The sequence below is a fragment of the Phyllosticta capitalensis genome (assembly GCF_038381095.1).
Source record: "Phyllosticta capitalensis strain CBS 128856 chromosome Unknown BKA78scaffold_7, whole genome shotgun sequence".
Taxonomy (NCBI): domain Eukaryota; kingdom Fungi; phylum Ascomycota; class Dothideomycetes; order Botryosphaeriales; family Phyllostictaceae; genus Phyllosticta; species Phyllosticta capitalensis.
Window position 1 is genome coordinate 200,976 of NW_027117445.1, and position 22,650 is coordinate 223,625.

At 54.6% G+C, this 22,650-nt stretch overlaps 11 protein-coding genes and 1 non-coding gene across 12 annotated transcripts; 7 read left to right on the forward strand and 5 right to left on the reverse strand.

Moving 5' to 3' along the window:
- Positions 1-870: 870 nt before the first annotated feature.
- BKA78DRAFT_159208 (uncharacterized protein) lies at positions 871-1,906 on the forward strand. Its single transcript, XM_066883079.1, has 2 exons — positions 871-1,656; positions 1,712-1,906. Exon 1 carries the CDS (start codon positions 1,297-1,299, stop codon positions 1,636-1,638), a length of 342 nt encoding a protein of 113 aa, XP_066742324.1. The 5' UTR covers positions 871-1,296; the 3' UTR covers positions 1,639-1,656; positions 1,712-1,906.
- Positions 1,907-2,315: 409 nt separating this feature from the next.
- On the reverse strand, positions 2,316-4,062 carry BKA78DRAFT_380885 (chaperonin 10-like protein). The gene is made up of 5 exons (XM_066892981.1): positions 3,841-4,062; positions 3,535-3,575; positions 3,235-3,484; positions 2,713-3,162; positions 2,316-2,630 (listed from the first exon to the last, which is right to left on the reverse strand). Exons 1-5 carry the CDS (start codon positions 3,977-3,979, stop codon positions 2,392-2,394), a joined length of 1,119 nt encoding a protein of 372 aa, XP_066742325.1. The 5' UTR covers positions 3,980-4,062; the 3' UTR covers positions 2,316-2,391.
- A 1,599-nt stretch (positions 4,063-5,661) lies between these two features.
- Positions 5,662-7,030, forward strand: BKA78DRAFT_372226 (uncharacterized protein; the record flags this gene model as incomplete). The annotated part of the gene is made up of 2 exons (XM_066892731.1): positions 5,662-6,133; positions 6,165-7,030. The coding sequence occupies 2 exons, from the start codon at positions 5,662-5,664 to the stop codon at positions 7,028-7,030; spliced, it is 1,338 nt and encodes a 445-aa protein (XP_066742326.1).
- A 602-nt stretch (positions 7,031-7,632) lies between these two features.
- Positions 7,633-9,462, forward strand: BKA78DRAFT_332187 (uncharacterized protein; the record flags this gene model as incomplete). The annotated part of the gene is made up of 3 exons (XM_066889957.1): positions 7,633-7,668; positions 7,837-8,556; positions 8,614-9,462. 3 exons carry the CDS (start codon positions 7,633-7,635, stop codon positions 9,460-9,462), a joined length of 1,605 nt encoding a protein of 534 aa, XP_066742327.1.
- A 291-nt stretch (positions 9,463-9,753) lies between these two features.
- Positions 9,754-10,143, reverse strand: BKA78DRAFT_354057 (ParB/Sulfiredoxin; the record flags this gene model as incomplete). The annotated part of the gene is made up of 1 exon (XM_066891661.1): positions 9,754-10,143. The coding sequence occupies one exon, from the start codon at positions 10,141-10,143 to the stop codon at positions 9,754-9,756; it is 390 nt and encodes a 129-aa protein (XP_066742328.1).
- A 560-nt stretch (positions 10,144-10,703) lies between these two features.
- Positions 10,704-11,298, forward strand: BKA78DRAFT_354058 (uncharacterized protein; the record flags this gene model as incomplete). Its single annotated transcript, XM_066891662.1, has 2 exons — positions 10,704-10,978; positions 11,043-11,298. 2 exons carry the CDS (start codon positions 10,704-10,706, stop codon positions 11,296-11,298), a joined length of 531 nt encoding a protein of 176 aa, XP_066742329.1.
- Positions 11,299-12,844: 1,546 nt separating this feature from the next.
- BKA78DRAFT_159293 (uncharacterized protein) lies at positions 12,845-14,801 on the forward strand. Its single transcript, XM_066883080.1, has 5 exons — positions 12,845-13,303; positions 13,354-13,414; positions 13,473-13,710; positions 13,757-13,912; positions 13,966-14,801. The coding sequence occupies exons 1-5, from the start codon at positions 13,056-13,058 to the stop codon at positions 14,628-14,630; spliced, it is 1,368 nt and encodes a 455-aa protein (XP_066742330.1). The 5' UTR covers positions 12,845-13,055; the 3' UTR covers positions 14,631-14,801.
- A 2,279-nt stretch (positions 14,802-17,080) lies between these two features.
- Positions 17,081-17,162, forward strand: BKA78DRAFT_t126. The gene has a single exon. It is a non-coding gene; the product is annotated as a tRNA-Ala (tRNA).
- Positions 17,163-17,302: 140 nt separating this feature from the next.
- BKA78DRAFT_372231 (cytochrome P450) lies at positions 17,303-19,734 on the reverse strand. Its single transcript, XM_066892732.1, has 4 exons — positions 19,162-19,734; positions 18,988-19,115; positions 17,914-18,938; positions 17,303-17,862 (listed from the first exon to the last, which is right to left on the reverse strand). The coding sequence occupies exons 1-4, from the start codon at positions 19,264-19,266 to the stop codon at positions 17,435-17,437; spliced, it is 1,686 nt and encodes a 561-aa protein (XP_066742331.1). The 5' UTR covers positions 19,267-19,734; the 3' UTR covers positions 17,303-17,434.
- Positions 19,217-19,734, reverse strand: BKA78DRAFT_318008 (uncharacterized protein). Its single transcript, XM_066888746.1, has one exon. The coding sequence runs from the start codon at positions 19,597-19,599 to the stop codon at positions 19,399-19,401; it is 201 nt and encodes a 66-aa protein (XP_066742332.1). The 5' UTR covers positions 19,600-19,734; the 3' UTR covers positions 19,217-19,398.
- Positions 19,735-19,773: 39 nt separating this feature from the next.
- Positions 19,774-20,993, reverse strand: BKA78DRAFT_318011 (GAF domain-like protein). Its single transcript, XM_066888747.1, has 4 exons — positions 20,912-20,993; positions 20,746-20,852; positions 20,721-20,723; positions 19,774-20,602 (listed from the first exon to the last, which is right to left on the reverse strand). The coding sequence occupies exons 1-4, from the start codon at positions 20,912-20,914 to the stop codon at positions 20,182-20,184; spliced, it is 534 nt and encodes a 177-aa protein (XP_066742333.1). The 5' UTR covers positions 20,915-20,993; the 3' UTR covers positions 19,774-20,181.
- Positions 20,994-21,063: 70 nt separating this feature from the next.
- On the forward strand, positions 21,064-22,466 carry BKA78DRAFT_344811 (dienelactone hydrolase family protein). Its single transcript, XM_066890469.1, has 2 exons — positions 21,064-21,647; positions 21,752-22,466. Exons 1-2 carry the CDS (start codon positions 21,410-21,412, stop codon positions 22,378-22,380), a joined length of 867 nt encoding a protein of 288 aa, XP_066742334.1. The 5' UTR covers positions 21,064-21,409; the 3' UTR covers positions 22,381-22,466.
- Positions 22,467-22,650: the final 184 nt, after the last annotated feature.

Below are 22,650 nucleotides of genomic sequence, written 5' to 3' on the forward strand. Positions count from 1 at the left end.
CTCGCCTGACAGAGACGCCACCGCGTGCTTTGTCTCAAACCAACGTCACTGCGTCTTCCCGAAGCTCCGCGTAGACAGAGGACATCGCTCCTAGAGCAGTCGGACAACCAAACCATTGCTCGCGTTCTTTCCGAACGCTTGGGGGAAACCTTGCGTGGCAATTGCTCGTCTGTGTCGTCACCCCGTTCATGACACATCATGCCTGGCCAAGCGGATTATCTTTGGAAACTGCGAGCGATTCAACGCATGGCACGGCCCGTGATATTGGGACGGACCGTTCGGAACAAGCGGGAGCTCGCGGCGGACGATTGCACAGAAGAGGCTAAACTCCGCTCAGACCTTCTATCAACACCTCGTTGCAAGTCCTCTATAACGACGATAGAACTGTTTGTTGTAGTTGGTCTCTAATTTTTGCGCCTCCAAAAGCCTCGTACAGCATCGTATAGCTGGACTAGGTGGAATAGTCGTCTGTGTGAGCTAGTTCCGCTCCGGTGGCTGTCTACTTCTCGTTGAAGCTCTTTTGCTTTCTCAGCCCCCTCCTACCGATTGGACGTCTCGCGCGCGGCTTCGAGAGGTCCGAGCTGTATTGGTATCTGCCTTGGTAAGCTTGATTCTCTGCCACCATTCCCGTCAGAGTTGTGCGCAGACGGCGTCAACGGGGCAGTGTCATCCACGTTCGACCGCGTGGTCCGTCTTGCGTGAGGCGCCAGGCGGATATCTCGGTTGCCGGATTCGTTGAGTTTATTGCCCAGCACGCGCAGTCGCGCGTCCCAATTGGGATAATTCCTTTACGTATGCTCCGCATTACTCACGTGAACTAGATTTCCGCTGAAGCCGTTGCGCCGTTACTACCGCATTGACGGAGCAGAAGTTCAGCTTTCTCGGATCATCGAGCAGCGAGGACTTGGGCGTCAATGTTTTCTCCGCATCTGTGTAAAGCTATTGGCCGCAAATTTCCAACTTTGTCGACTCAAAATGCCCTGAAAGCGTAAGCGTACGCGTTTAAAGATATGCTTTTTCACTTATCCAGGGTTTCGACGACAACGCCCAACTAAATATAGTCAATGACTCGAGCTGTCCGGGCTTGGACGGCTGCAAAACACAACAACTTGGGTGTCGTCCTGTGAGCAAGTGGACTATATAATGGATGTGTTCGCTACCTTTGAATGATCATCAAGTCCAACACTGAGCTCTTCTCTCCTCCATCAAGACTTGGCAGTCCAACTATACCACTGAAACCAACTTCGTTTTCGAGAGATCCGTCGTCACAACCTCCACGCATCAATACCAATAAACATGTACGGTCTCGGCTACCTCGCAGTCTTCTTCCTTCCCCTCCTCGCCACAGCGGCTCCGGCACCTGAGGCAAAGGCACTTGCAAAGCCAGACAACTACGAGGACAACTACTGCTGCACCATCACGACGAAGGCCGACTACCCTGCGAACAACCCTGACGGATACTTTGCGGTCAACTGTCTCAAATACGAAGGCTTGTTCTACGGAACGTCTCAAGATTACGTGAATCTCGTCTGGAGGGCGGAATGCCACAACGTCGCAAAGCCTCCAGACAACTTGCACGAAGTGTCCCTCACTGTCATCAACGTCGACTGCAAGCCGGGTCCCGATGCTTGCGAGTAGAGTGGATTCGAGTAGCCTGTGAGTTCTCCACGCCTGTTGCCCACTGGACACGAACCGTTCTAACGTGACGCAGTTCTCCACCCTTCAACATCATGTTTGACATGGGGCAATGTGATCACCTGGAGGATGGCTGAAGGGGCGAAGCTTCGGTGTTATCGGAACGTCGGGAGTAGACGGAGTACATATGTCAGTTTCAGTTTCTGCATGGCCACAGTCCTTCCTGGGAAAAATGGAATCATTTTCGTCGCCTTGAACTCGCTACTTGCTCTGAGATTTTGAACTTTTCCTGCTGCGCGAAATGTCTTCGAGTCGTCCGGTTATATCGTCACACCCCGAGCTCAACCATCACGTACGACCATAGCACGTAGAGAATTCGGAACCCCGTCCGCTCTTCCATAGACAAGCTACGTTGCGGGCGATTAGTAGTTGCGTGGGTGACCAGCAGCGAATCCCGCCTGTTGTACGTTTTGCATTCGTTTTGGTGTTTTTGAGGTTGTGGGGTGGTGGGTCCGCTCGGGACGATCTGCCTTTGCGGACGCGAGACCGAGCAAGCCACGCAAGTGTGGCGGCGAGTCTCCTCTGCCGCAACCTTTTTGCATCCCGTCTTGAGTTCTTGGTCCAATCTATGGTGACGATGAACAGGAAAGAAGAAAACTTGAAGGTTGTGGCAAGTATCGAATATGAACTTCATGCTCAAATGCTACAGTCACCCCTGTCAACTCCGCACCTCAACACCTACGCTGAATTCGTAACTCATAGATCGAAGTCAATGACGACGCGGCCAGCAATCTCTCCTCTCCGCAGCTGCTGCACCGACTCTGGCATCTGGCTCAAGGGTCGCACTTCTGCAATCTGTTGCAACAGGCCCCGTCTCGCAAAATCAAGACAGGCCGCAGTGTCCTTCATGGTGCCGACCAGCGTTCCCACGATGCTCAGGTTGCGGAAAATGTACTCGGATGGCTCAGCTTCGATCTTGGTCGTGCCAGCAGGAGCTGTGCGACAGTCAGCCTCATTGCACTGGCGGGGAAAATCGCTCCGCAAGCTCGTCTCGCGGTTGAGATAGGGAATACTTACGCAGTCCGACACACATGATCTTGGAGCCAACTCTGTTTCCAACGTAGCTGATTGCGTTCTTGTACGCCTGCGGAGCCGTCACAATCACACAGTGAGCGCCCAGCTCGCCGCAGACGCGCTTGACCTCCTCGGCAGTCTCCGCTCCGTGCTCCATGAAATCGACAAAAGCTTCAGCACCAAGCTTCAGAGCAAGATCTCTCTTCGCAGCGCCAGTGTCAACCACTATCGGGCGGTGTCCCATGGCTTTGGCAAGCTGCACGCCCTGGATGCCAACACCGCCACCACCGCCAGGAAAGACGACAAAAGAGGCGGGCTTGAGCTCGGCGTCGATGAGGGATCGGTGCATGGTGCTGGCACTGCACATGATTGGAGCGGCAATGGTATCCGGGACACCTTCTGGTATGGGCGAGGTGTACTTGGCCGGGGAGACGATGTATTGTTGGTAAGTTCCTGAAAAGTCATGAGCCCGGATTTACCACGACCGCCAGGAACCCGCGAAGCTCAGAGAAATTCCAAACTTACCTGTTGCGACCAAGCCAGTGTAGCAAGCCCTGGTGCAGTAGTTTTCTTTGCCGTCCCAGCAGAGCTCGCAGTTGCCGCATACGTCGATGAGCGGCTTGACACCACCGCGGTCACCAATTTTCCAGTGCTTGACATTTTCGCCCATCTTGACGACTACACCTGCGCCTTCGTGGCCTGCACATCGCACGCCAAACTCTGACATCTTGGGCAAAGCCCAGTCGTTCTGCATGAAGTGGACATCGGACATGCACTGCTCTCGAGTTAGCCGATTGAACGCTTTGACTTTGGCGTGGCACCTACAAGGCCAGTACAACTAAGCTTGAGGAGTAAATCATTCGGCCCTTTGAGGAAGATGAATCAGTAATTGGCTTGTTTTTGTGGATTTTTGACATTAATTTGGCGAAGTGGCGCTGCGTTGCAAGCTTACAAGACCCAGGTTCTGGTTGTAGGGCTGAGCAAACTCTGATATTTTTATCGCGGGCACGAAGCCAAGCGGGGGCGGGAGTCAACAAACGGTGTTGCTGAGAGTCTTGCACAACTATGCTCCTTCTGTTGACAACACCAATGCATGGCTCTTGAATACGAGAATGAACGAGAGAAACAAACCTGGTTCTGGCACGTCGACTTCTTGCACCTCTACTCTAAAGTCGGGACCTTCGTTGACGACTACTCCGGCTTTTGTCTTTGCAGGGATGTCGAAGTGAGCTTCGACGTGCTCAGTAGATGCAGGGTCTGTCGATGCCATGATTCCTCCGCTTTCAGCTTTTCCCGCTAAACAATTCAAGTGTCGAATGATCGCAAATGCGCGCGCAGAAATGGGTGAGATGCTGGACTTCGTGAGAGCAGAAATCTCTCCTGAACTACTCACACTGCCTTAAATACTCTCCCTCAACCCCTCCTTAGCGTCCCCACCAGCGTCATCTCTAATCTGATCTCCCTCGGACAAACATTGGGCGATGATTGGACACTGATCAGTTGGGCTGTCGAGGTCCAATAGCGGCCTCATTCCGCTCCATTGACCGTGTTACTGTGACGCTATCAACGACGCCGAGTGGATACTGCAGTCCCAGCTCTTCTCAGGAACCCCGCGGGCTGATCGCCTCTATTGCGTCTTTGCCCCACTTACTCGCTCGTAAAGTCGTCGCCGCAGCCTCGCCTTTGCTGTGGCACTCTGCAGCTGACGAAGTTGTTTCTTTTCGCATGGCTGTATTGAGTTGACGAGTGTTTGGCCACGCCTATCTCCTGTCATTCGAAAAACAGGCGATTCAAAAGGAAACAAAAAGCTATTGTTGACCAATTGAATCACTTTGGTGTTACCATGTCAGCAGCCACACGGACCAGAAACTTGAAGAGGCTGTACGCGGGGTCGGCTAAGGGGTGACAGGGGCCCAAGGCGCGGACATGGTTGCGTTCGTGCTGCGAGTGCGGGGACCGGCAACCCCACACTTTCATGCCTTATGGGGTAGGCTCCGGCTTTGCGCAAACCTCCAGCCCATTCAGATTGCAAAAAGTCCCAACGATAGATAGATAGACAGCTGCTGCGCTGCACGAGATATGCGCGTGCAACGTGTGGATCCTGACTGTCTTTGGTGTCCGGTCAAGCTCTGCAAGTCAGATCTTTCGACAGTGTGAGCTGCGGAACTGGTGCGCCCTAGAGCAGCTCCACTCGGTCTTGGTATCCCAACTCTTTTTGTGGTTTCCTTGGCCAGTTGAATGGAGCTCCGGGGCCTTGTAGGTCCGGCGGCGTCCTGGCGTGCCTTTCGTCCGCGCGGTTGACAGGTCAGGAGGTGTCACCTGGGCTTGCGCTCCACAATGAGAGCGACTGTTGCCAGAATGCAGTCTGCCTTATGCGGGGTGCGGTCGCTCTCTCGGAACAGTGACGCTGATCTTCTGCTTGCAGACTGGCGTTCGTTGGAAAGTGACAGGATGAAGGAAACACTCCGAAAATAGTGACGGTAGAACTTCTCGCAGACCAGAATTGATGGAGGGAGAGGGAGAAAACATGTTTCGATTGACCAAAAGGAAGCCCGAGGATTGACTGAATTTCTCTGAATTTGGCTGTCTCGTTTGGAGACGCAGCAGGACCGATGACTGACTTGGCCTAAAGATGATGCGAACAAAACACCATCATCGTCAAATAGCAATTAGAGAGCGATTAAAAAGTTCTTCGCATGGCCAGGAGAAGGACGCGTCGAATTTGAGTCGCAATTGGACACGTCGCACGTGATTCTGAGCCAGGAGCATCCCAGCTGGAGATCGTGTGCTGCTGGTCGTTGCCATGGACGAGGATGGTGTTGGACCATTTCAGTCTACGTGTCTCAAGAACTCGACGAGACCTCAAATAGATTGGCCCGTCCACCAAACTTCTTGACCAGAGTTGTCGTTCTTTGCTCCCTGGCCTTTCACCTCCTCCTTCAACCCCTCAAAATGTTCAAAAATGTGTCCAACGAAGAATGGGGTCGAATCATGGAACTAGGTCTCGCAGAATTCAATCGCCGGCAGCATGGTACACTCGAACCCATGACTGGGTCGTGTGCGCCTCGTGAGGAAATCGTCGCCGGAGTCCCAAGAAATGGCGAAAGCTCTTCATTCAATGCGTCAAGCAGTGGCAACAAGCGCCTGAGAGATGCAGAACTCGAAACGGAATCGCACGGAAAGCGCACACGGGTCGAAGTTCGCGCTGAGGCCGGCACAGTCCATTCCAGGAACAACCAATCTTCGGCGACAATCGACGTGTCAACGGACGATGCAGTCAACGCTCTCCCACCCGATACACGACGAGACATCTTAGTCTACTTTGCAGAGCAGTTTCCACCTCTTCGCAACTTCATCTGTCAAAAATACAATGAAGAGATGAGGCGAAAACGCACTGCCGTTAAGGACTTCGACCGGTCCACCTGTAGCACAATCTCCAGCGTCTTATCCTTCAGCACCCTGGCCTCCAGCATTGGCTCCTGGCGTGCCCGGTCCTGTGTACTATACTCCTGCGGCGTGTCCTCTGGCTCCGGGATTTTCTGCCGTAGTGGTAGAGGCTATCAATGTCCTGACGCCAGAACAGATACGAGAAAGCATTTTCAATTTTGCGGTGCAAAACCAGGTATTCCAGTGGTCTCTTTTGGAGAATTATTTCGCGAAAATGAATCAAAGGCGCGAAGGTCAAACACAAGTCAATTTCGACAGCGTCATCCTGGACGTAATACGGAAAATATTGGACCAGAACGTCACTTCCCAGTACTCGGCGGTCAAAGGAAAATCCAGCTTCATCGCCAGTAGCATCGAGACCATCGTTCAAAAGGTGCGATCTGAGCAAAGGGTTCAATCGTGGCCCGAGACTTTCCAATTGCGCGTAAGCGCAATCGCAACTTTGAGAAGAATCGGTAAGCTGGTTGCAGAACTAGACGATGAAACGGGGCAGGAAGTAAGAAAAGACTTCCTCATGGAGGGCAATCCCCTCTCGAAAGGACTTTTGTACCTCGCAAGAAATTTCAGCCCGACAGAAAGGATACATCTGTTGAAGAGCCATGCGGGACGCGACAAGTCGACTTTCGAGGGGCGGATGGAGGAATTGATCAAGATTTGTGAAAGGCAGCACATCGCCATACCTGACTTGAGGAAATCCTTGAAGATTCTCAGAGGATACAATCGTGCGCCGGTCGAGAGCGATCATGAAGACAACGAAGAACTTGAGTCTGGGTCCGAAGATCAGACCCCATCTGAGGACGAGGATGAGGATCAGGACGAGGATGAGGATGAGGACGAAGATGAGGACGGAGACGAGGACGAGGAATCAGATTGAGACATTGTCTGCCGATGCCGAAGCTCGAAGACTTGCGACTTGTTTTCCAGTTGAGCGCTCCGTCCCGATAGATGATCTCGAAAGTGCAGGACATGGGCTGGCGGTGTTTGCGAAGCGTCAGGTCAATTGATTTGTAGGAAAAAGCGGCGGGCAATTTTGCGGCGCTCCATGAGCCAGGTTAGGCGGCAGTGCCGAATTCGAGTGTTTCAATAGTCATTGTAGTCCATCAAGAAAGTGGTAGTTTCAAAAGTTGATGAGTGAAGAGATCGAAGTTGTTCGTCGACGGATGGAACGAGGCCTGGTAGCAAAAGTCGTGGCACACGTAGCTACGACTGCTCCCTGTAATTCAACGCAAAGGACTTGGAAAATTATAATATTAAGTGCGAAAGGAGCTTAAATGCTCCCTGTATATGTACCTTTAAACATAGAAACTTTCTACTACTCTACGGCCGCTTCTACTTTGTTGTTTTCTCGTGGTCAAGCTCCTATGTGTGCCACGACTTTTACTACCAGGCCTCGTAAGGAAGAAGGGTCGCTTACATAAGCGTGGGACGACGCCCTTGCTCGTAGATTCTCAACCACCTCTTCGCCCAACTCCAGCCATGTCAATCCGCGCAAACGTGCTGCAACGGCACGCAGTGCGCTGGGCAGCGTCGCGTCCAACCGCGACCCAGCAATTCGCCCACCAAAGGCCCCTCCCAATCCCTCGCTACCGTCTCTCGAGCGCATCCTCTCGCCTCTCCTCTACGTCCGCCGAAGGCGCGTCTAAAGCAGCATCTGAGGCCGGAAAAGAAACCGCTGCAAAGGCCGAGGCTGCACAAGAGGCTGTGAAGGAGGCTGTCAAAGAGACTGCCAGAGCATCCGCCGCCGGAGCTGCTGCTGGAGCCGCTAGCGGAGCTCGCTCGTTTTCCAGACGTCTCAGAAACCTCTTCCTCGGAACAACCTTAGTATTTGTCGGCGGAATTGGATACCTGTACGCCACGGACACGCGCGCGAGCATCCACCAACATCTCGTCCCTCCATTGATCCGCGCCCTGTTTCCCGATGGCGAAAAGGCGCATCGTCTTACCGTCGACGCGCTTGAGACGCTGTACAGATTCGGCCTTCACCCTCGGGAACGCGGCGACCCTGATGCTACTGGAGACTTGACGGTTACGGTATTTGGACACAATCTCGACAACCCCATTGGTATCTCTGCTGGACTCGACAAGAATGCCGAGATCCCTGACCCGCTCTTTGCCATGGGCCCCGCAGTCGTCGAAGTCGGTGGCATCACTCCCCGGCCTCAAGAAGGAAACGCGAAGCCTCGCGTCTTCCGCGTACCTTCGCAGAATGGCATCATCAACCGGTACGGTCTCAACTCGGAGGGCGCGGACAATGTTGCCCAGAGGTTACGGCAACGCGTCCGCGAATTTGCATACCAAATGGGCTTTGGATTGGGTCCCGATGCCGAGAGAGCGGTCTTGGATGGTGCTGCTGGCGTACCTCCCGGTAGTCTGGTCCCCGGCAAGATACTTTGCGTCCAGGTAGGTGCAAAACTTGGGATACCGCGCCGAGAAGGGTGCTGATCCGGAGTGAACCAGGTGGCAAAGAACAAGACTACGCCCGATGGAAACATTGAGGCCGTCAAGGACGACTACGTCTACTGCGTCGACCGCCTGGCCAAGTACGCAGACGTGATTGTCGTCAATGTCTCTAGCCCCAACACTCCGGGCCTGCGCACCCTTCAGCGCGTCGAGCCTCTGACCAGAATTCTCAGTGGAGTGGTGAATGCGGCCAAGACTGCTGATCGCAAGACCAAGCCTGCCGTCATGGTCAAGGTCAGTCCCGATGAGGACAGCGATGAGCAAATGTCTGGCATCTGCGACGCCGTCTGGGAGAGCGGTGTGGACGGTGTCATTGTAGGCAACACCACGAACAAGAGACCCGCTCCTCTGCCCAAGGGCTACATCCTTTCGGCCGAGGAGCAAGATACGATGCTAGAGACTGGCGGCTACTCTGGACCCCAGATGTTCAACCGCACTCTGGCGCTGGTGGGTAGGTACAGGAGAATGCTCGACAAGGGACCGCGCCTCCCAACGGAAGAAGTCAAGGAGATTGCACAGGCAGAGACTGCGGATCAGGCTGCGAACGGCCAGCTGCGTCTCCCTGAGGCTTCTGACCCGCCGTCGTCGAACTCTGACGACCTCGCCGAATCTGCGCCCGTCGTCAAGCCCGCCACCCCGCCTTCAGCTTTGATTGAGAGAAGCCCCTTTTCGCACGAACCCAAGGAGATTTGGGCGACGGGCGGCGTGACGAACGGCGAGCAAGCCTTGAAGCTGCTCAATGCAGGTGCCAGCGTAGCCATGATTTACACGACCATGGCTTACAATGGAAGCGGAACTGTGACGAAGATGAAGCAGCAGATGAGGGAAGAGATGCACAAGAAATAGAGGTGATGCGTGCAATAGAGGGACGCGATACAGCTGAAAAATCTTCCTTTCACGTGGATGATCCAAAATAGAGCGGCGATGCCCAATTCACTATGTAAAAACACCCGTGCAAAATGTATATTTTAAATCTGTCTCATATTAGAGAGTAAACCGCTATCGGTTGTGGGTATCGTGTCTATGTATATGACGCTGTACAAGTAGTGGTACACTTGGAGGATAGCCTCCATCCTATGCCAAATTAGCATCTGCGCCAGCTCAACCATTCGAGCAACATACCAATAAAAGTCTCCCTCAGTTCTCCTCACCAACAATCCTATCCACACTGCCGCCCAAATAGACCTTCAACATGGGCTTCGTGACCTTGAGCACCCGCACATCGACCATGTCAACCCCGCCCTTGTCGTACGCTTGCAAGCGGTGGCAGCCGCCAAAGGCAAAGTAGTAGTCCTTGTCCTGCGCCTTGGAGTGGTAGTGCAGGACGTCGACGGGCGGCAGCTTGCCGGGCTCGATCTTCTCGGGCGCGGGCGAGGGCACGTAGGTGCAGCTTTCGCCCCGCAGCGTCTGCTGCATCGAGTCGACTTTGGCGTGGTCGATGACGGGCGGGATCGGGCGCAGGATGCTCGACAGCGGGATTTGTGTTATGGGGAGGTTGCGCGATTGGACGGAGCCGGCGAGAGCCATGGTGGTAGATGTGGTTGTGGTTGTGGTGGTTGTAGTTGTAGTGGTGATGGTTTGGTTGTCGCGTCGCGGAGATGGTCTTTGAGTCGTTTTGCGCGGAGGTTGCGTTGGTTATTGTCGCAGGTCCGGATGATGGAAGAGGAGGACTTCGGTAGAGCTGTGAGCCTTTATAACTGCGATTGGGATATTACTGTGAGGCGACAGACAGTGAGGTTGGAAATGGCATTATACAGAGTACGCGCCTGGAACTCTGCAATGACGTAGCGCGTCCGACGTCGGATCCGACGGGTTGCTAATCATCCATCCCGCCTCCGACTGTTCCTCCTCTCCACTTCCCCTCCTCATCGACTCCAAAGACCAAACCCCTTTCATCACCATCACTTCACGTGCATGGCTGCCTTTGTCTTCGCCCCCAACTCGCAAATTGTCGCTACACTGCAGCTAGAAAAATCAATTCCAAGGATGCGGCTCACCGGCGAACGCTATATCTTCTCGTGCTCGCCATCTTCCTCTCACCATTGCAATCATCACGGAACACCTCCAAGGAACTTACCGCCACCAAAATGTTGTTTTCACGCTCCCTTGTCGTCCTTGTCTCAGCCATCTCCGGCATAGTGGCTGCTCAGAACAACAGCTACCTGACCGTGACCAGTCTTGTTACAAACGCCCAAAACAACTCCGCGTTGGAATGCTGGAAATTCACCACGCCATTGACCGTTCCATCAACCCCGGGAATCTCCGGCTCTATGCTCTATGCATTCAACTTGTCGACAGCCAACGAATACACCGTGATACCAGCACGCTTTGATGGCGGCATCCACAATGCGCCAGCACCGCAGTACGCCGCTCCTTCTCATACATCGCGTCGCCCAAAGATGGCCTTTTTCTCACCTAATGTACAGATTTGTCTACTTTACCTCTGGACTGGCGCACATAAGTCTGCCCCATGGCGATGACGAGGCGTGGATTCTTGGCGGCGCGAATGGCCTTATTTTTGCAGGCGACACCACCGGCACGGGCCACGCCACCACGTACCCTTCTGACCAAGCAACAGTGGCATTGGCCCTGCCGGTCGAGGGAGGCAAGCCACCGCCGTACGCTGTGCTTCATCAGGGTCCTTGTGAGCATGGAGCCACGCAGATCGTATCGGGCGCTTGATCCCTTTTGGCCCATCACCAGCGTCGTGGACGAAATCCGAAAGCAACAATCTGCTTGTCATTAGCCACGCCGCTGTGATTGGTGAGTCTGCGGGACGCAGCTCCTATCTACCAACTGGACTCGGCCGGGTATAAGCATTGCTCCCGGCGATCTTTTGCACTAGTCTGGCTGGCAAATGGATGCCAATGCTTTGAATCATTCTGCATGGACCGAATATCGCTATGGTCAACAATGTAGAATGGGGGCCATTCAAGGTCGAGACTATTGTCAGCTCATCAATCAAAGACTTCTCTACAACGGAACGACACGGCAACTCGAGCGTGAGTGGTTTGCAAAGGCCGTAAATCTGATGAGCATTGCTCCGGCAATCCGGACGCTGCTCCAGCATCTCCGGCGCAAGAACATGGCATGAAACAGACCTATTGACCTTCACCTGAAGCCAGACGAACGGGGTCAAATTGCCCCTTTTTCGTTTTCCATCTCCAACATGCGATATCGCAAGTCTTCTGCAGTGTTCTCCATCACAATTGATTCCGTCCGTCCGTTGCCACACTGAGGCTCATCGATTCGGGCCGGCCCTTTTCAATCATCATCCAACAGCGAAGATCCCAGTCTCTTCATTCACGTTGCCGAGAGCTCACGGACCGCTCGCTCGGGAACTACTTGCGCGGAAAGCATCCCGTGCGTCTCCCGACGACAGGCTGACTCGTTGAGCCCTGGACCGATGCCCCTCTGCGGCTGGAAACGGGCCGTATTTTTCTCTACAAGATTCTGCGTCGTCCTCTTGAGGCCATGATCGTACGGATCCAACGCGATGTGCACGCTTATAAGGTTATGAAGGAAAAGAACAACTTCCCCGGTTCGTGGGAGCTCGACATGGATCAGGGTACTTGAGTAAGCCGGCAAGTCCGTAGATCTGGTGAGCATCACGAAGCCCCGACATATCGCCCCCAACTTTGCTTCGACCCTTTTTCTAGAAGCACGCGCTGACGATGCTTTTCAATATGCAGGAACCGAATGCACGGGAGCGTCACTTCTGAGAACCCAGCATAAAAAGATCAAAAAACGTGCCACCTCCCCTGTTCTTAACCCTTTCAAGTACACGTGGAGCCATCCGTGCACCGGCGATCAGGAAATAGGGTGGCGAGCTCTCGTCCGGAGTCTTCAACAACAACATGCAAACTGCTATATCAGATTTTTGGTCAAGCAAACCAAATGTCAGAGGCCAGGGCAAGCTTTTCGGCAGCTTCGCTACGGCGAAGACGGATATCAAACAGTTGACGTACGCCCGTCGCATAACTGCGCAATCAACATCTTTCAGAAGGCCGCAGTAGCCCCGGTTCCCCGGCATGCTCTCCCTTTTCGGGCCTGACCTTGGCAAGACTCCGCAAAACGGCCAGTTAGAATCTGCGGAAGCCCAAGCTGCTGGCACAAGGTCACCATAGCTCCTCCCAAAAAAGGCCTCGAACCAGGCAATTTGCAACGTTCTGCCGGGCGGGACACTTGGGATAAGCGACCAGAGATTCCTGCGTTTCACCCTAGCGGCTGCGCGGAGCCTGGTCCCCACTCCCTTTAAGTCTTGGTCTTTTACAAGTCCCCAGCGGCAGCCCAATTTTACCTCCTGAGGACCGCATCCGATGAACATCACACAAAGATATTTACACTGCAGCGTCCGCTAGCCTTGGCATATGCCAGTGGATGTCGACGAGCTCTGAATATCCCTCCTCTCCATCGCGCGCCGCCCGTCGACAACGGCCATGGGGGACCGCAGCCAGCAGGTGCTGGCTATCAACATAGTCTTCTTCGCCATGACATGGATCGCCATGTCCCTGCGAGTCTACACGCGAGCTTATCTGATCAAGTCATGGGGCATCGACGATTGGGCCATGATGTCGGCTTTGCTGTTGTATACTGGCTACCTGATATGCCAGGATGGTGGTGTAGTGTACGGCACAGGCAGAAAAGACAGTGAGCTCGAGAAGGACGCCATCATGAAGGCCTTGCGGTGGGTCCACCCCGATCCAATTCTTTGTTCCAGATGCTGACAGGGAATAGTTGGTGGTGGTTTTGCGAGCTCTTTTATACCCTCGCAACGGCAATGCTCAAGGTTGCAGTTGTAAGCTCGCCCGCGCCCTCGCCGCCCTGGGCTATGTCTTATACGATGATTTCATTAGGGTCTGTTTCTTCTGCGCATCGCCGTCAAGAGAAATCATGTCATTCTCATCTACATCATGAACGTCGCCGTCCTCGTCCTCAGTTTTGCCTACTTCTTCGTCTTCATCTTTCAGTGTAGCCCCATGGAGACCTTTTGGACCATCAAGCCAAACAACGAGAATTGCATGAACCCCGACGCCATTGTCGGCATCGCCTACGCCGCCGCCGCCCTGGGATCCATCTCCGATTGGATTTTTGGTACGCATGACGGTGTGGAAATCTTGCGCTTGCTAATGCTGTCCAGGCGTCCTGCCCGGTTTCGTTGTCTGGGACCTGCAAATGAACATGAGGACAAAGGTGGTTGTGGTTTGTATCCTGGCTTTTGCAGCCATTGGCAGCACCGCAACCTTGGTTCGCATGCCTTACATCAAGGGCTTCGCGGCACGGAACGACTTTCTCTGTACGCTTCACGTTCCAATGGAATCACTCCGGTGCTAACAAAAAGCCCCCTAGACGAATCGACCGACATTGCCATTTGGAGTACGATTGAGCCGGGAATCGGCATGACCGCCGCATGCATAGCAACGCTTCGCCCCCTACTCCAGCACGTCTTACACCGCACCGGGCTCTCAACCCCTCGAGCCACGACGGGCAGGAGCGCTTCCAACTGGAGCACCGGCAACGCACTGGGGTCCTCGAAGAACCGCACGGGGTACCTCCGCTCGCAGGACGACGGGCACACACTCGGCAACCTACGGCCGGACTACACGGCGACGGCGACGATCGTGACGGGGCCGGGGACGGTCAAGAAGGGCGGCGGCGGCGGCTGGCGCAGCAACGGCAGCGACGAGTCGGACAAGGGCTCCGACGACCACGTCGTCATCACGGGCGCGGGCGACATCCACGTCAGCAAGAGCGTCCAAATCACGCGCGTCGCCGAGGCCGAAATGGACCTCGAGACGGGCAACCCGCACGACTTCCCGCTGCGTCCGAGCATGAGCCTCAACCGGTCGGACGAGGAGACAACGACACATGGAGGGAGCGCTGGAGGAGAAAGAGGAGGAGGAGGCGGCTTCGGCGCGTCGCATTCCCAGTACCACAATGGCGGCAGGGATAAGAAGCATGGACGCAAGTCTTCACGATTGCAGACCAGCTCGTCGGACGAGAGCCTGGTATAGCAATTACAGGGCCGCAGTCGCGTCAAGCACGGTGCAGCTGCGGCGAAAGACGCTTCTTCTTCCATCATCGAGACCATCCATGACGATGACAACGACGGCACGTAAATGCGAGCGAGCGAGCAAGCGAGCGACACGGTTCTCTTCGACCAACTCACCATCCTCTACTCATCATCCTCATCATCCTCATCCACTCGCTCGGCGATTCCCCGCTGGCTCCTCGACCTCCTCCCTCCTTTGCCTAGATGACGGTCATGGCCGCGGGCAGTTTTCTTTTCCCCTATCTTTTCTGTCGTTTTTGCACGAGCGGATACCTGACGTGTTTGTTTGTTTGGATTGCATTGCATGCATGCATCATCTGGCGCTCCCGGCGTTGTTTTGATTGTTCAGCTAAGGGGTGGCGGCGGTAGATGTGTTTCTAATGTACAGTACAGCATGGTGGAGGACGAATCGTTGACGGAGAGCGTCAAGGGGACGAGAAATGGAGAAAGAGCTGAGAGAGTACGAGGCACCGAAGAAGGTTTGGGCATGGTGGGAGAAGGAAGAAGAGGAGGACACCTTGAGGCAGCATCTGCATCTGATCGAAGAAGTCGACGGCCCGCTGGCCGTCCGCTTCTTCGCCATCACCATCTACCAGTGATGAGATTCTCGCGGTCATCTCATCTGTCTGTCTCTACATACATACCTCTACCTACTTTTCAATAATCAAGCAGACACCACTGATGACCAAGGTGGTCGATCTTGCCAAGGTTATAATTCACGTCGATCTCTCCTCTCCTCTCCTCTCCCTTCCTTCTGTCGTTCTCTCTCCCCTTCCCTTTTCCTCTCCAGCCGATGCCACCTCACCTCACCTCACCACCACAAAACCACAGCTCTCTCGGCCGCATCCGCCCGCCTCCTTCTACATCTTCGCATGCTCGCCTCCGGCGGCATGAAACCCGCTTCTCCATGCGGCAGGTTTCGAGCCAGCATGCTGACTCGCCGACGGTCGCCAGTGGTCTGGTCGTCGCTCGTTGTTTGTGCGTGCGTGCGTGCGTGCGTATACGCACGAGCTGCCAACCACGTGTCGATCAACGGACGATGATGCATAAGACCATGAGTCGAGCGACTGACGAACTGCCGGTGCTGCGTGCTAATGCGGACAGCTAATAATAATGGAGGGGAGCGAGTCGCGGGAGTCGCGGAGTGTTCGCGGTGGCTGGTGTTGGTGCTGCTGGACTTTTGAGCGAGGGGCAGTGGCATGTACTGATTCTGCAGTGTCGGCAAAAGCTCTTGTTCACTGCAAATTCAAACCGTGTTTTCAGAAGAGGCAGGGAGGTGGGTTTGTTTCGCTGCTTCGCCGCTTTTCCCAGAATCCTCCATGCACAACTTCGCCCAAACCAAACCCCTGCGGTCCCTGACTCGACACCGTCTGCCCATCTGGCCCATCCGACTGACTCTCTCCTGTCCATCACGAACCAGGCATGCGGCTGATGATTGCTGCTGCCGCCCGCGCTCTGTTGTTTATCCGTGTCAGTGTATAACAACCGTGGTCATGGTCACTGCAGCCACGTGGGTGACTACTGACGCGATGATGCCAAGGTGCTGGATTAGGAAGGAGGTTTTGTTTGGGGCGAAGGAGGTGGAGGAGGTGGGTGTTGGTTGTGAAGGAAGGGGAGTTCACAATCAGGGAATCTGGTGGTTTCCTTAGGGTGGGTAGGATGGAGAAAAAAGACATGTTTGGACTTTTGGAGGGACTCCCAGGTCATCTACATCGTTTGTCGGTTTGCGGGACTGGCGCTGTGGTCGCACATTGATGCTCTTCTCTAATCCCTCCCACCGCGAAATCAGCCTCTTCGCTCATGTCGATTCGCCATTGACCAGAGAAAATCAGTGGTGATACGAATAATATGGGACGGGAAAGGGGGCGAAATCCGGCTTACCGGTCACTCCGTGGTTTATCTGTCACAACCCCGTGGTCCTACCCGGCTGCAGCAATAGAAAAGGCCAGGAACAGGGTGAAAGGACGAGAAAGAAAACAGAGGCTTGCAAGCCAAAGAAAAAGAAGACGTTCTGCAAGAGAGTTGAAAATGTTGCTGCGACGCAAGCCACGAGCGCGGCGCCAGTGCCTGTTTCCCGTGGCCGTAGAATAATGCGCAGAACCTCGTGTCTCTTCTGGCCGGTTTAATTCGCAAGCCAGATTCGCGTTTGCCCTGGGAGTCGCATGTCATACCAGCACTGGGCCAGGTCAAGAAAAATTCTGTATTGGTTGGAATTTAGTTGGTGGTGTCGAAGGATAGGGAGGAGTGCGGTTAGCGGTTTGGTGCTGCCGCCTTGGGCCAGGATGGGGATTTGGAAAAGCTCCTTAGCTTTACGCGTGGAAAACTGTCAAAGTCTTGTGGTAGTGTGTTGCAAGTAGGCCTTTATATTGGCACAATTTCGCTGCACCCGTACAGCAGCACACGACACAAAACGGGTTGGTGGTTAGTGGTAACATATTACCGCGGCGACAGTCTCTTCCGCGGTAAGACCCAGGTTCGATTCCTGGCGAACCTATAAGCTGGAAACTTTTTGGCGCCTTTCTTTTCGCTTCTTGCGCGGTGGTTGAAGTGTGGTAGCGAAGCGCATCCCGTGGTGGCCGTGCGCGCTGGCCGTGGCGAGAGGTTCCATTGCACTTGTTACCACTATGGAAGGTGCTTCAGCGTAGCCCGGTTTTTGAATGGCAATAGATAGCTCTTGAAGTCTGCCATTTTTCACTCAACTGCACGAGCTGGCATCTTTCCCACATCAACCAGCCAGCCCCCCCTGATTCAACTTCAGCTTCGTCTTCACCCCTCCACCCCCTCAAACCCCTTGACATCCTCCCGATAATGCCTCTTCGTCCTCTCAAACGCCTCCTCCAAGCACTCCTCCGTCTGCTCCCTATCCCTCGGCACCAACCTCACCTTGAAATCCCTTGGAATAGCCACCAGCGCCGTCTTGAACTGGTTGTAGTCAACATAGTCGGTATTGGGCGGCTCAGCCTCGCTGGCCACGATGCGGTAGGAGCTGAGGATGCGGATCAGCGCCGTGTAGAGGAGGCGCGAGGCGATGAACTGGCCGCTGCAGGCGCGCGACCCCGCGCCGAACGAATGGTGGGCGGGGCCTTGCGAGATGGGCTTTTCGGTGAAGGGACCTAGCGTGGCGGATGGAGTGATGGGGTCGAGCCAGCGCTCGGGGTCGTATTTGTTGGCCGCGGGGCCGAAGTGGTCGATGTCTGGAGAAAAGCGTTGGTGAGTGTGCAGGGAGGGTTGTAGAGGGGTCTTACCATGATTGGCCGCTTGCGCATTGATCAAGATCATGGTTTTGGGCGGGATGACGGCGCCGTTGTAATTGACCTCGGTGACGGTCTTGCGCGGCAGACTCATGGCGCTGACGGTGTAGTAGCGGGCGGCTTCTTGGACAATGGCTTTGACGTAGGGCACTTTTTCCTCGCGGTAGCTGTCTGTCCACGCGTCTGCGATGTTGGGATAGTGTCGCTTGATATCTGCGTACGCTCGCTCTTGGAAGATTTGGCCCTCGGGCGTTGAGAGCGAGCCGAGACAGGAGGTCAAGGTGCCGGGGATGGTCTCGAAGCCGCCCGATACTAGTGACAGGCAGATGGAGCTGACCTCGACGCCAGTGAGCTTGGTCTCTTGGTCTTTGAGGATGGCGGCCGAGATGCACGGCTTGTCGGTGCCGTTTTTGATCATTTCGCGGACCTTGTCGAGGAGCTGGTTGAGGTAGGCGTCACGGCGGGCACGCAGCTCTTTTGACCGGGCATTCTTCTCGTTGTTTGGCAGATATCGGAGAGCCGGGATGTAGTCCTGATAGTTCTCGGATGCGCTGCGCAGGAGAGAAATGGCAGAGCCCACGTGCAGGATCTCGCGCAGAAGCTCGTCATAAACCTCGTCCATGCGGATACCGTAGCACAGAGTGAGAGTCGTGTTCAGAGCGTAGCGTTGGATATATGGCCGAAGACTGATCTCGACTTGCCCGGCTTTGCTGTCTTTGTGCATGTCTCGAACGATGCAAAAGCTCTCCAGGTCGAACATTGGATAGTAGTTTCGGAGGGCAGGTCTGCTGAGGGCAGTTCCAGCAGCTTTGCGCTTGTTCTTACAGCTCTCATCCCAGGGAGAAGAGCCGATCGTGAAGCCCTGAGTTGAGGAAATGACGCCGTGGAAGGTGTACAGCGTTGGGCGGTCAATGACTGCATTTTGGTGCTTGACGAGAATGTTGCGGCAGTCTTCGAATGAGTTGAATACTACGGCACGCTTGTTCCCAAGACGTATTTGGAAGACGGACCAATCGTATCTAATCCACCTGTTAGAGTGAATCATCTAAATGTAAAAGTAGGGCGTACTGTCTCCACCACTTTTCGCAGACTGTGGCATGATCATCCCCCAAATCAAAGAGGTGACCAACCACGGGTAGCGCTCCGGGAATCTCTGGTATCCCTTTGATGTGTGGTATGTCGGTGTATGTTGCAGTCTATCCAACCAGTTAGAGGAGCTTCAAGTCGACGATCTTGGCAAACCTTGTAAATGAAGTAGCCCAGAGATACAACAACGCCGATGATGATCAAGTATGAGGTGGGCGATGCCTGGTGCCACCCAAAGAAATCAGTTGCTGCTGATGCCATGGTAGACGACAATTTTTCCCAAAGCACAAGTCGCTAATCTTCAAGGCTTTTCAAGCTTCTCACTCCTGCATCGCCATCTTTGAAGACTCCAACCTCTAGCATTTGAGGTAATGACGGTGTTGCAGTAGTCCATCACGTGAGGTTTTGATAAAGGCGGGGTGGTTTGATAGACAATGCGTGGGGAGAGTGGAGGGTGGGAGACGGCATAAGCGGATCTGCCCGAGCTGCAGGCTGATAAACATGAGTAGTTTGAATGGTCCTCGAATCAGTGTCAACAACTACAGACAATCCCTCAGAAAGGGACGGAGGAAACCTGTTCAGCTTGCAACCCATTTTGCTTTTCGCAACCTTGGAATCGGCGGTTTTGACCACCGAAATTCCCTCTTTAGGCAATAAGAGGGCGATTTATTCCTGAGGCGGCTCGGCGGCACGGTTTCCGCGTTCGCCCAGACGGAGCCAACGATTCCGTAGACGTACGAAGTTGATATTCTTTTGCCAGGCTTTCCGCTTTTTTCAAGGCGCATCATCGGATTGGATCCGAGGACTCGGTCTTGGATCCAGATGCTGGTTCACGATCGTTTTTGGGCTCTTTGCTTTTGGAGGGATTGTCGGATTGGGTTCGGAGGCTGCGGACGATGCTTGGCTTCCTCCGTGTGATGTTGTAAATGTTCTCAACCATTGGTGGTCGATCAAAAAGGCGTGTTTTGGAGTGGGTGAGCAGTGGAACACAGATCAGGAATCGAGTAGACTGGAGAGGCGTTTGGTAGTGAATCTGTTGGCTAGGTCTTGCAGCATTTGACTGTACAATGAGCCCTGCTGTAAATCCAAAAGCCTCTATACATCATCAGCTAGCTCAAGCCCATTTTGCGTTTCTCATGCTTCGTCTTCCTTTTCTCGTTTTCTTGTCATCTCATCCTAAAAATCACAGCCCCCAGCAAGCAGCTTGGCAACCTCCTCCAAGTACTTTTTATCCTCTTCATCAAATCCGTCCACCTCGGCGCAGTCTACATCGATGATCGCGACGCAGTGCTCGTCCTTGAGTATGGGCACGACAATCTCGCTCTTGCTTGCGCCATCGCACGCAATATGGCCTGGAAACTGCTCGACATCGGGAACCAGCTGCGTCGTCTTGGTCGCGGCAGCAGTACCGCAGACGCCGCGGCCAAACTTGATTGTCTGGCAAGCTACGTGGCCTTGGAAGGGCCCGAGTATGAGCTGGTCGCGGGCGGAAACCGAGTGGTCAAGCACGTAGAAGCCGCACCAGTTGACGGCGTTGGAGGGAGCTGACAGCGAGTGGTAGGCGTGGTAGAGGAGGGAGGCGACGTTGGAAAGATTGCTGCGTGCGCATTGTCAGCTGGGCCTTGTTTGGTCCAGGTAGGTGGTGGGCTGATGGTGGTTGTCGACGTACCAAACCTTTGGTCCGATGAGCGCTTGTCCTGGATTTGATCTCGGGCAAAGGGCCATGTTTAGCCCTCACATACCCAGTTCCTCTGGCCGTCCATCAGCGCGGCGGCTTGCTCGAGCACTTGGGCATAGGCCTGCGCTTTGGTGATGCCGGCCGCAAAGGTGGAAGATTCGGCGTGAACCTTTTCGCAGGCAGCCGTCAGCGTTTGAAAGAAATAAATGACAACATGTCCGGATGTACCATCGTGGCAATTGATGCTGGTGCCGTTGTGTAGGACCGAAAGAGATGACGAAAAAATGGTGTTGAGAGTTCTCGTGCGACTGACGCATGCAGGGACGGCGTTAAGGTTTCGGGTCGCGTCTTCTCTCCGTCTTCCCTTCTCCACCCACACGGCGCTCTCCGTCTCGCTGCACTTCAATCAATCCAGATGCACGACAAAGGCCTTCCGCTCGCCTGGCATACCGGCGACATGGCTCTGTCTACTTCCGCTCTAAGTCCGCTGGGCCTCTTGTCCCTCGGTCGTCGAGCTGCCATAAATTTTCTCTACGCCGCTTGCGCTGCTAACCTCCGACTAGACTGACTCCAGTATAGCCAAGCTTGTCCACCACCCAGTCCGCCTCGATACTTCCGGCGTTTGAGTCTCTAGACAGCAGCTCGCCCTCTCGACGTGGCCCACCGCTTCGTCGTTCTCCAAACCGCCAGATATCCCGTCAATTGCCTAAAGAACCAATATCCACCATGGTCCAGCAGTGTTGCGTCGCCGGCGAAATCCACACGGGTACGCCCGCTGGACGAGTCGACAAGGTCCATGGCGTCGACTGCTACATCGCCGAGCCGCCAGCAGGCACCACGCCCAAAGGCGTCATCATCGTGCTGCCCGACATCTTTGGCTGGGCGTCGCCAAACACGCGCATCCTGGCCGACTCGTACGCCGAAAAGGGTCCCTTCATCGTCTACCTGCCCGAAATGCACGCCGGTTCGTCTCGTCCCGCCCGTTGCAAGTCCTAATTCAGAAACCTTGTCCATGAAAATACCTGCGACACCTTCGTTGGCATCCTGACTGACCTCCCCGGCTCCCAGGCAAATCCTTCCCAATTGACCTCTTGACCTCTATCCACGCCCTCGAAGCCACGGGTCTGGCAGCCGCCGTGTCGCGCGCCTACCACATGGCCCGCGTTACGGCGTACTGGTTGCCCTTCTCATACGCCAACTCCGAAGACACCGTGCGCGCGCGGCTGTACCCCTTCATCGGCGCGCTGCGCCAGCAGCACGCAGAGTTGTCGTTCGGCGTCGCGGGCTTCTGCTGGGGCGGCTTCTGGTCATTCAAACTGGCGCACGACCGCCCCGAGGACCGGGTCGAAGTGAACGGCGTGAAGCTGCCGCTTGTCGATGCTTCGTTTGCCGCGCATCCGTCCCTCATGAAGATTCCCGATGATATTGAGGCCATTGTGAAGCCGACGAGCGTTGCTGCCGCTGCGATTGATGCGCGCTATCCGAAGGAAGATGTCGATCGCACGCGCGAGATTTTGGAGCGCAAGATGCAGCTTGATGCGAGCGTAAAGCACGAGGTCGTTTGGTATCCCGGCTGTCATCACGGCTGGGCGGTGCGCGGGAATCCAGAAGACCCGAAGGAGGGCGAGGCCGGCATTCGTGCTGAGCTGCAGGCCATGGAGTGGTTTGCGGCGAGGTTTGCTGAGGTCAAGAGGTGATGCGACTTAGTGTTTTGGCTGTATTTTTGACATGTAAGTGAAAATGAAAAGAGCTTTGGTTTCTTTTAAGGAGTTTTCAAGCTGTCTGAGAACTGTACATGTCTTGTTTGATACACGATGAAGAATCTCCTTGCATTCAGTCTACCCCAAACCAACCTGACAGTCACCTTGCGCGTGTATTCATGAGGGCTACCTGTGGAATAGTCACGTCTGTCCCTTTCTCTCTCTAGCTCCGTGCACGTCACATGTCCCATCCCCTACCAGACCTGC

Coding starts and splice junctions, on each gene's coding strand:
- BKA78DRAFT_159208 (XM_066883079.1), top strand. CDS start 1,297: ATGTACGGTCTCGGCTACCTCGCAGTCTTCTTCCTTCCCCTCCTCGCC.
- BKA78DRAFT_372231 (XM_066892732.1), bottom strand. CDS start 19,266: ATGGCATCAGCAGCAACTGATTTCTTTGGGTGGCACCAGGCATCGCCC. Junction 19,116..19,161: donor TGGGCTACTTCATTTACAAG/GTTTGCCAAGAT, acceptor CTGGTTGGATAG/ACTGCAACATACACCGACAT. Junction 18,939..18,987: donor TGCGAAAAGTGGTGGAGACA/GTACGCCCTACT, acceptor CAGGTGGATTAG/ATACGATTGGTCCGTCTTCC.
- BKA78DRAFT_380885 (XM_066892981.1), bottom strand. CDS start 3,979: ATGGCATCGACAGACCCTGCATCTACTGAGCACGTCGAAGCTCACTTC. Junction 3,576..3,840: donor AGTCGACGTGCCAGAACCAG/GTTTGTTTCTCT, acceptor TCTTCCTCAAAG/GGCCGAATGATTTACTCCTC. Junction 3,485..3,534: donor AGCTTAGTTGTACTGGCCTT/GTAGGTGCCACG, acceptor ACTCGAGAGCAG/TGCATGTCCGATGTCCACTT.
- BKA78DRAFT_159293 (XM_066883080.1), top strand. CDS start 13,056: ATGGGGGACCGCAGCCAGCAGGTGCTGGCTATCAACATAGTCTTCTTC. Junction 13,415..13,472: donor CAATGCTCAAGGTTGCAGTT/GTAAGCTCGCCC, acceptor TGATTTCATTAG/GGTCTGTTTCTTCTGCGCAT. Junction 13,711..13,756: donor CATCTCCGATTGGATTTTTG/GTACGCATGACG, acceptor AATGCTGTCCAG/GCGTCCTGCCCGGTTTCGTT.
- BKA78DRAFT_344811 (XM_066890469.1), top strand. CDS start 21,410: ATGGTCCAGCAGTGTTGCGTCGCCGGCGAAATCCACACGGGTACGCCC. Junction 21,648..21,751: donor CCTGCCCGAAATGCACGCCG/GTTCGTCTCGTC, acceptor CCCGGCTCCCAG/GCAAATCCTTCCCAATTGAC.
- BKA78DRAFT_318008 (XM_066888746.1), bottom strand. CDS start 19,599: ATGGGTTGCAAGCTGAACAGGTTTCCTCCGTCCCTTTCTGAGGGATTG.